The sequence below is a fragment of the Ptychodera flava genome, chromosome 17, assembly GCF_041260155.1.
Source record: "Ptychodera flava strain L36383 chromosome 17, AS_Pfla_20210202, whole genome shotgun sequence".
Classification (NCBI taxonomy): domain Eukaryota; kingdom Metazoa; phylum Hemichordata; class Enteropneusta; family Ptychoderidae; genus Ptychodera; species Ptychodera flava.
Genome location: NC_091944.1, coordinates 1214378 through 1225434, shown reverse-complemented (window position 1 = coordinate 1225434; position 11057 = coordinate 1214378). Strand labels below are relative to the sequence as shown.

Genomic DNA, 11057 nt, shown 5'->3' with positions numbered 1-11057 from the left:
TAGGTCTGGTGCTATTACAAATACACAGCACTGCCTTTCCAATTCTTTCATTTGAAAATATGATAACATGTGAAATGGGAGAACCTAGAGAGTGTATCTTTTCCACAATGCTAAATAGCTTTGAATAGGCAAGAGGAAATACTGAAAAAGTGAAATGATGATCTATTAAAATGTGAATAGTACATGTATGCTTGTAACCTCAAAGACTCCATTCTTAATAAAGATCAGCAAGTATCGCTCAAAATCATCATTCTCAATTATCAATCAATAAGTGTGCTTCATGACAGTGCACTGGTCAATCATAAGCATGATTAAGTACAACCAAATATTCCTTTCTTGTGTCAGAAATATCGAGTAATTGTCAATCATGGACTCTAGAAGATAAATTACAGCAGAATAAATGCAGTTATTGTTGCATTATAATGAAAGGAAAAAAGAACTGTGGCATGGTACTCAGCTACAATAACTTTACTGCAAGTCTACTGCAGTTTTTCCATCTTTTCTCCAAAAAGTTTATTGATGCAAGTTGTTTTGTTTTTGTATCCTTCACATTAGGAATCTGTAATTTTACATCTGTAACCTTTCTGTGATGCCATGAGACACACTTATTTACAAATGAAAGAATTAAGAATTGTTTTATTTGAGTTTTTCACATTGGTATCCACCTCAAGAAAGATACATATGCCATTTTCTCCAATAATCCAATCAGCATATTTAGCAGCAAAATATTAAATCAAATGACACTTCTTAGCTACAGATTAGTGTTTTTGTGAACAATAATACTTGTTTTATTGTAGTTTAAATGGGCCGGGTTCGAGGCTGTGAGTGGGACGGTCTCCGGAAGAGGCCACCTAATAGTTAATCAGTATTGGCTTCGACCTCAGAGCGTTCACATTTGGATAACCTTTGTCAACAAAGCTATTGTTCACGCAAATGAATAGCAACAATGTCAGACAAAGCACAAAATTTCCGCGAACTGGGTGAGACAGCAGGCCTAACGGAGGATACACACGACGTGCTAACTACACAAGGCATCCCATCAACCGATGTCCTGAAGTGCCTCAACAACCAAGACATCATCGGAGTTAACCTGCCTATAGGCCAACGCGGACGGCTTCTCTGGGCATGGAATGACTTAGACGCAAAACCGGCAAAACAACAGGCACCTCAAGACCAACCTGCATATGGAACAGAAACATCGGGGGTGACTACAAAGTCCCTTGCCAAAGATGCAGAACTGAACAAACTCCTCGAAGCTTTCAGCAACGATGTGCTAAAAGACATCGTATCGGACCAGCGCATCACATCCCCGAATCTAACGAAGGACGAGCATAAACCATTACTGATTCCAGACTATATAACCACAAAGACTGCTTCGCTGGACTCTACCGACGAGACGGAGCTAGCAGCTGAAGGAGACATGAAGCTAATTATGCGGACCACCAAGCGTAGACCGAAACCTGACCAAGTTTCCCCTCCTCAGTGGATATCAGCCAACGCCCGAATCTTAAAGACACTGATTAACTGCGGCATGTCCACGAAGGACACATTACTGTACCTCGATCACACAATTAATATCGGAGATTACGCACACTCTTTTACGACTTCATCAGTTTTATCGTATGATCACAAGTATCGCAAGAAACAGGCGACAGACTCAATCACATGGGGTTCCGTGGACCTCCATTTATCACTGTATCACCTTGATAAACGACAAACTATTGGCCAGGCAAACGGATTCAAGTTAAAAATTTTTATCAGACTGAATCTTCTGTGGATTATGTCAATGTTATTTGCATCTTAAATTTTCATTTCCAGACTTCTGTCCTTGTACTATTGACAAATGACAGCCATGTTTACAATAGTCCATACCTGTCCCTATTTTTGTGAGCAGCGCAGCCAGTGGTAGAAATGGGTCAGGGAACCAGACTTTAGGCCCACTCTTGCTACTTTGAATATGAATAGGAAACACTGCCTCCTGTTGCGTGGTCCTCTATGGTCCTCTACCACCAGCTGGAGGCATCGCAACAAAAATTGTCTATCTGAAGTGTCATTGTAAAATTCACAGAATTTGCTGGCAACGTGAACAAAATACCATCTGGGATTCACCTGTACCTCCAACTGGCTTATTCCAATGCAAACAAAGACAAAAAGAAAGACAATTTCATGGGAACTTTAATAACTTTTTTCAAGTCTTGATATCAGCAATGAGATTTGGCCACAATTCTATTCGCATTCAGTGTTGAGTAAAATACTGAAGCAGAAAAGATTTTTTTAGATAGTCAGCTCTCTAAAAATAATTGGCAGCATTCTTAAAATACATGGGAAAAAGTTTCCAGATTGTGTTCAATGAAAAATATGGTTATGAACAATTGCATTCAACTATAGACATGATTTGTTATCCATAAAAACACCCAGCTGATTTGTTATGCATTATTATTAATTATTATTAATTAACACATTTCATTGCAAGACAATAAATAATGATCTTGACTAGATTTCTTTCTTTACTGTTATTCACATTTGGTAAAAATTCTTTTTCAGTGGGGAATAACCATGTGATACAGAAGATGTTATCGTTTCCTTGGACTTCTACAATACAGCTAACAATCATACTTGTTGCTATGTGTAACTTGAACAACAATGTGGTGATTTTGAGGAAAGAAGATTTTGACATAATTATGAGTGACATGTGTAAAAAAAAAGACATATATTGTGAATCTAAAACTCTACTAAAGATAATTTACAGTATTTTTGTTGTGTGCAAAGTCTCACATTAAAATGAATACTATTCTAGACTAAATTTCCTTCATCAACAATAGCAAAGTATTGTAAGCAATGTTATGTGTCTTGGAAAGACAAAAAACCTAATTTTTATAATATGAGCCAATAAAGATTATATTACCACTGCGTACATGTATTGTCCCTTCAATATACAAGGTGAACATGAAGATAAGCATTACATGAGAAAAGCACATATTCAAAGACTGAGTGAAAAACACCAAGAATTGTTACTGATACATATTAAACAATAAGATTTAATAATACCATTGACATAAATTCTTCATAACTGACGCTGATGCTGCCACTCATATTGGTGTCTTTCTGTTTAAATGTTTCTGTTAATGATTTCAGTAACACAGAACACTGGATGAACTCGTCAAACTTCAGCTGTCTTCTGCCCTGCCTGTCATACTTGGTGACTACAAGCTGTGCAAACTGTGGTGACAATCGAAAACCCATCTGGTTGAATGCTGCGAAGAGACACAATGACATTTATGATCATTATTTTTATAACACACAACAAACTAAAAAATGATTTTCAGAACTTTTCAAATTGCTTAGTCTTTTGTCATTCTGATCAGTGATGTAATGCAAGAGATAAGTTACAGACACAAAGGCTGTATGATTGCATGAGTTGATACCATGGCAACTTGGCAAGTTACATATTGTCTGTCAAAGACTCATCACACAGTTGCTTGACAGCCTAGCATGACAATTACATGATGAAACGTTCAAGACATAAATTTACCCTGGCATGAAGAGCATCTTATTCTGTAAATTGTCATATAAAGAACTCTACTAAAATGCAATGTAAAGAACCAAACTGAAATGCAATCCCTGCCAAAGCTAGGGTTAATTCATGCAGGATTACTGAAAACCACTTGAACTTTCAATCACATAAAACCCATTCAAAAATATTGACATCAAAAGAAAATATACAGCAAAGATTTGATTGAGTATTCTCATGATGTCATGAACTGGCATGGCACGATCACATTGACTTCACATTGACGTGACTTCAACAACAATTTCCAAGCCTAACTGACAGAGTATTTCACATCACCATTTCAAGTCAAACTGATTACACAATCCCTGGATAAAGGACATGACAATTTGGTAAAATTCTCACTTGAATCATCTCTTGAAATAAAGACTTGAATCATATCTTGAAATAAAGACTTGAATCATATCTTGAAATAAAGACTTGAATCATATCTTGAAATAAAGACTTCATGTATGCTGCTGATCAACAGCATAGTGTGAACTGTGAACTGGTTTGTGCATTGCCTGCATGTAAAAGCAACTCAACTTTCCAATATCAATCGGTCAGCATCTTGTGAAAACAACAACAAAGCAGTGAAACACATAATAGTCATCATCACAGATGAAAAAATAATTGCTTCAAACAAATGAAATTGTAGGTTTAGAGGATGAAAACCAAAGTTGTAGACGTGAATAGACATGAATAAGTGACCTGGCTGCCAATACATTTCCATCATTAGTTTTTATGACAACAAAAATAACAGAGTCACTGCACAGCAACCCAAAGTGAAATTCACAGAAAACTGACATAAAAAGAAAATATTGCCATTTTTCTTTGGCACTGATTGAGCAAATGATGTGTCATCCACCAAGGAACTGACAATGTAGCAACATCAATGACTCATTATCTGCACTCAGGAACAAATTATCAGAACCTTAAAACAAAGCACTTTGACAAAGATTGGACCATGCAAAATTGAGTTTTGATAACGTCCAAGGACATAGTAGTAAGGATAACCTTATCTTGCAGGGAATACAAGAAAACTGGTAGACTGGGGAGAGTGTGAGGAAAGGTAGGAAATATGCTAATAAATGAGAGATGTAAAAAGCTGGCACCTTACATGTACAAAGTGATGGTAGATGGTAAAAGAGGAACTCTAATATACAATATGCTCTTAATTGATTTGGAGCAGTAGAAGTTTGATGAAGCAGCCCAAAATATCATCAAATTATAGGAACTAAGCTGGGTCCATAACATAAAGACAAGATGATGGACCGGAATATACAAGGAAAGTCAAACTATTGCAAAGTTTGGAGATTAAGAAGGAGCTTTTTGCTTTTTGCTGTGATTTTTGAATGACACTCAACATAAAACTTGAATAAGCAAAATTCTGTCTGTGTTCTTAAACTGCTTATCTGCCAACCTTTCAACAGAGTGTTTTTGCTAAGGGTGGTGAACAGGTAAATGTTACCGGGGTTCCCCTTAGAATCAGTGCAATAGAATAAGGGGACAGCAGCAATGTTACCAGGGTCCCAAATCATTTACCAATATTGCCCAACCTTAGCAAAAACACTGCAACATTCTGAGTGGATGTCAAAACAAATAAAATAATAATTACTCTGGCCTTATGCCAATACTCATGCTATTCTTTGAGCGCATGGAAGAATATAGCTCTCTGTTGTATTTATCGTAAAAGATGTATTATGTAATGGATCAAAGTTTTGGACAAAGAGACAATGGGTTACCAAAGCATGATATACTGTGTTGAACAGGTCAGATCAAGCAAGCAGAATGACTTAGGTATTTACATAAATAATTCTCTTTTCAGATACAGCTTGGAGGGGGGTTTGGATAGAACTGCAAATTGGTAATAGAATTCTTTCACACTGTGATGATCATAAAACATTAAACAATGATTGTTATCAGTAAGAATGTCATTATGAAATTATAAATTCACATAACAAAGTCTATACAGTAAATTGATATCATTGTTTGTGCCTGACAACTATGTGAACTATCCAATGTGTATTCATAAAATTGTTTGTGCAAATTTTTTCTGTTCAAGTCACATGCTGAATACAAAGGACAACATTTCAAAAAACACCACGACTAAGAATACAAAATGCATTGTAAGTTTATTAAAGATGTTGGCCTTGCAGAAAATAAATTGCATTTTGTGTTCATTTGCTTACTAAATGATGATACGAGAACAAGGTACTATATATCATTAATGATAACCCATCTGATGAAAAAAATTCCCAGTTTATCTTCACCAAATGTCCAGTAGAGTTGGCAGTCTGAAACTTTCCTAGGAAAGCTGTTAAACTTGAAAAGAAATTGTACCAAATTTAATTTAATTTGTTAATGTATTCTATGGTTTTTACACGTCTTTAATCAGTGTGTCACTCACCATCTTCTTTAGTATTTATACTCCATGTAAGATTGGCAGAGAATTTGTACTGAACTAAACATACATGAAGTGTAAGATAATCTACTTACCACTGTGCAGTTCATTTGAATCAATCCTTCCTGAGTTGTCTCTGTCGAACTGTTGATACACCTGTCTCCACTGCTGGATGTAATGCCACAGTGCAGAAAATTCATGGATGTCAATTTTGCCGGATTGATCCTTATCAAACATACCTGTACACACACAGTTGAGAACACATACTGTTTGTTAGGAGTATTTCAAGTACACAGCAATATTGAGGTGGAAAGCACCTCCTGTACAGACATTTGGCTTCAAAAACTTTAACAGTTGTTTTCTGGTCTACCATTTGTCAGGATTCCTTTTAAAGATCATGGGGTAATTAAAATTTTGCGAACGAAAAAAAATTATTTTTTTCCTCATAGGGTTAAATGGAAGTGGTTGTCGGAACTGCGCACGTGCAACTTTCTTGTTTACAAACAATGTATTTCATGCACTGTATATAGATGCATCATGTCAAAATAGCTGCAACATTTAAATTTTACGATGTACATTAAGACCAACATGCTTTAACTTTCATCAATCACCAACGTAGCTTAGATACAGTGTTTATATCAGTCGTAGGGGTCTGTAGCGACCTTTGAGCGCCGTTCCGACGACTACCATCCTTTAACAAAGGGATGGTGGCCATGTGCCATGTTGACGTTAAAGTTCAGTAAATATTAGGTAATTTTGTTTCTCTGGTTCCAAATTTTGTACAGTAACCTGTTATTTGTATTCATTGATTTTAGAAAATTTGAGCAAAAGTTTGAATCTCTTCAATATACAAGCCCATTCTACCTTAATAACTTCATCTGCAGTTTTCAAAACTATATGAAAAACTACTGATTAGCATCAAAATTAGTTGAGTTGAAAGGTTCAAGATATCAGTACCAGTAAGAACACAGATGTACATAAAACTAGAGCAAATTCTTCTGTAAACCATTCTACTCATATATTTTGTAAGACATCATCATTGATGAACTTAAAATAGGCATGATAGGAACTACAATACATAATATTGTCACATACCAATCATGAGACGACATGTCTCCGGGTTAAAATGGCTCCAGTCATTATTGGTGAGGGCTTGTTGCAATTCTTGGGATGTTATTTTACCAGATTTATCAGAATCAACAGAACAGAACCATTGCCAGATGCTGGGATCAACACCAGGTGGACAGCCTGCTGAAATCAAATAACGGTGATATAGAGTCTTTGTAATGATGAAAATGCTATGCATTTCATAGAACTTGGTGTATTCATTTACCACTGATAAGATAGGGAAGTGTTACTATAGCAAGGATCTCACCACCCTGGTCAGTGGTCGGCCCAAACCAGCACTCAGAACTGGTGACCTGGATACTGATAAGTCCAGCACCAGCTGTGCACTTCGTTGAATATCTATGACAATTTTTAGTCTGTGAAAATTCACAAATTTCCACAAAGAGGTCAAGATCAATGATTGAAGTGCTTTCAATAATTTTTTTAGCAATACAAATTGTGAATTGAAAGACATCAATTTTAAGTATATCAGACCAATATACAACATTGGCCAGTGTCTTCATAACTTAATTCTCTGAGTCAAACAGAAGGAGGAGGTTTCTATGTTGCCAATCTTTGTAAAATAAACTAAGATGAACACGTTTGCATTCTTTGCATCGATGTAATCTCCAAAGAAAATATACCTCCCTATGTGACTTGTTCTGTGACTCTATTTATCTGTAATTGTAGTTTTGCATTTTGAGCTTATTTTGTGGAACCTGTAAATGGGACAAGATCCCGTAGGCTTTCCCAATAAATGAATAAATACATAAATAAATAAGAAATAAATAAATAAAACTTCCATCCAAATATTTTGCATACCATTTCTGTGAATTGTCTAACGAGCAACTTATTGTTAACAGGTAAAATCACCAAAGTAGTTTAGGCCTAGAAAAACATTACTGGGTGGATCTGGTGATTTAAAAAAAATTGCCATTTCTTGAGGTGTTTTTTATTCCTTGTTAAAACACAGCATGTGACAAGAGGACCTGTTTCACTTTAAGCAGGGCCTGAAAATTTCCCTTTTTTCCCACTGGTCCCAGGACCAGTGTCCTTTTTTTTTCACTGGTCCCAAGGTAAAATCCACTGGTCCTACAAAATTTGCATAACAATACGAGAATGATTCATTTTCTCGTACTCATGCATTTCTATCAGATTTGCTTGGGATTTACATACAGCTAAAAACTCAATCTTTGTAATACAGACACATTGCATAAACATTTACCTGGTAGATTTCTCAAGTTCTTGTACACGCACTTAATATAGTTTTTTTACTATTGCTATAAAGTTCACTTCATTTTTATAATTGTCCAGCGGTTGATTCTTTTCTATTTAAATTGCAAAATATAGGTTGAAAATACCAATTATCTGAGAGGAACTTCTTTTTCCTTTGATAGCAATAGCAAATTGCCATAATGCTGTTTTGACAAGCTAGGCGGTTCTTGTTCAGGTCAACTACAACAATCAAGCTAGGCAGTCTTGACTATATAAGGAATTCAGCATGGTGACCTTTGAAATTCTGAAGCTTGCTTACTACGGACGATAGGAAAGTCATGAGACTCCTTCCAGAGAAATGTACTGCAAAATACTAATTTTGCGTCAAAAGACACCAGAACACAATCTGGGAAAAACACCAGAAATTCCCTTGTGAAATAAATTGGCTGCTGTTTGTACTGGTCTGCGGACTTTTTAGGGGTAATTTTATACTGGTCCGGGATAAAAAAATCACTGGTCCAGGACCTCGGACCAGCATAATTTTCAGGCCCTGTTAAAGATACAAACACTGCTATAGATGACAGTAATGGAAGCCCTGGTTGGGCAACATAATTGACTTTAAACTTATTGAATTGGATGATCACAGTAGAGTCATTCTTGATTGGCTGATTCCTTGAGTCTCAAATAAGGATTACCAATAGATGAACAGTTTTGTGTTACTAGTGCTAATCTTTATAAGTGTATGCTAACACACGGTCTCTCCACAAAACCATGGCTAACACTGTACAGTCTGAAAGACAACTGGAATTTGTGTGAGTTTTTTGTTCAACACTGGTGCGTTATAACTTAAAATTATGCGCATTATTTTTTTATTCCAAGTCTCCATTCACTGTACATTCCCTAAATTTTCTTCAAGTTCCATGCCGCCTCCTTCAGATAGATTTGCAACGTTTGCAAACAGCCTTATTGTGTTCAAACGACAGTTGATGGTTCAGATTACTTGCCTTGTTGACCAGGTGGTGGTCCATATCCTGGGTAGCCGGGTTGCTGTGGAGGAGGATAGCCACCGGGTGCACCATAGCCAGGTTGTTGAGGTGCATATCCTGGTTGAGCGTAACCACCTGGTTGTTGTGTACCGTAACCTGTAGGCTGTCCGTAGGGTTGTTGTTGACCAGGATAACCTCCCTGCTTGATAACAACAAAACCATTCGATTTCGACAACTTTTATTGTAATAGTTTTTGTGTGGGACAAATTAGTATAAAACACATTGTGACCATTTCAACTAGAGATAGAAGACGACACTCGACATGACGGGCACATCATCGGTTAAATCACGACTACTCTACATGCGTGGTTAATTAATTAACCAGGAAACGGGCATACTTTTGTCAAAGTCGAGTGGCAAAAGGTTATCACTTTCTGATCGACGAGATATTGCTCAAAAACATCAAAAAGGGCGTTCAGGCGTTGATTTTTCACAGAATCACAACCGACGATTACTCAACAACGATAAAATATCACAGAGCATTCTTTGATGGCCAAGTTAGTGATTAATAAGCCACACTTCTAGCATAATTTCTTACCGGAGCGCCGTAACCTGGGTACGCCATCTTGGAATTTTAAATGCTGTTTGTTCGTTATCTGTTATCTCAACTCAATATGTTCTCTGTTTCAGTCGTCTTGGCTTCGCTCAATGAGTTGCTGTGTTCACTAAACCTACCATAATCCAGACTTCACTTGCGGTGTATAAGAAGCCGTGTTGGACTCAAGTACGGTTTAGGCAGAATGAAAGTCTGCTCAAAATCGAAAAGTTTCATTATTAATCTGATTTTTACTTAACTTATACTCTGATTAATTATGAAAATAAAAACAAACAGAAAAAGCGGGTTCCCGTCCTACTTTTTGAGTTTGGCGGTACGTAGGCCCCCTATATGCAATCCTGAAATACCTCTACACTACGCTATTTTACAATAGCAGGCCTTTCGATGGTTTGAACACACAATTTGTTTTCAATTTCAAACGCTGCAGCTAGGAGACTATTATTTTTAAGGCTTTCTAAACTACCTCAATATTTTATCACATTAACGATAATACACAGTAGAAGTGGAAGACGCCAAGTTCCACCAAACATGCATGGATGCATGCACTTTTATTGACACCAAGAATGTGTCCGCATGCCTTCATCTGAACAATCTCAAATTAACCATTAGGTTTCAGAAAGTAATCACTAAACCTTTTTAAATTTGCTTTTCTAAACAAGTAAGCTTAACTCCCCCAAACCTCTGATCCATACAATAACACTGGTTTGACAAGACAGTCAAAAAGACGCAGTTCTGTACCATCACTGGTGTCCCATTTTGAGAGTTAAAGGTTTTTATAAAAGCAAATAGAGAACGCAATGCTTTGTTTTTTTAGAGAAAGCCTTGTTTTTTAAGTGATACCTAGGTATGTATAAGATGTATAAGAGGAAACAATATCTAGTCTCTTACCGTAAATGTAGACATTATATTTATGCAGATTAAAGTTTGCATTGAAGATCATAATCTTTGTATTCTTGAGACTTATTGATAACGCCACTTATTACAAAAGGATTCAAGCAACCTGAGTGAGTGCTGCAAACCAGCTGTGAGGTTGATAGTAACACAATATCATCTGCAAACTTAAGAATTGGCAGTTTTCTATCAAGCAAAACAGAAGCATCAATACATTTGTTATGAAGCAAAGTTAGCAAATCTTTTAAAAATAAATTAAATAAAGTGTGACTGAGATTACAACCTTGCCTG

At 36.4% G+C, this 11057-nt stretch overlaps 1 protein-coding gene across 4 annotated transcripts; it reads right to left on the bottom strand.

Moving 5' to 3' along the window:
• Window positions 1–2157: 2157 nt before the first annotated feature.
• LOC139115111 (programmed cell death protein 6-like) lies at window positions 2158–9965 on the bottom strand. Of its 4 annotated transcripts, none has more exons than XM_070677017.1 (5): window positions 9858–9965; window positions 9278–9458; window positions 7047–7202; window positions 6047–6190; window positions 2158–3254 (listed from the first exon to the last, which is right to left on the bottom strand). In XM_070677017.1, exons 1-5 carry the CDS (start codon window positions 9882–9884, stop codon window positions 3025–3027), a joined length of 738 nt encoding a protein of 245 aa, XP_070533118.1. In that variant the 5' UTR covers window positions 9885–9965; the 3' UTR covers window positions 2158–3024. The 4 variants fall into 4 exon arrangements, with proteins under 4 accessions (XP_070533118.1, XP_070533119.1, XP_070533115.1 ...); XM_070677018.1 differs by having other exon boundaries at window positions 7047–7199; XM_070677014.1 differs by having other exon boundaries at window positions 9278–9461; window positions 9858–9922.
• Between the last annotated feature and the right edge of the window lie 1092 nt (window positions 9966–11057).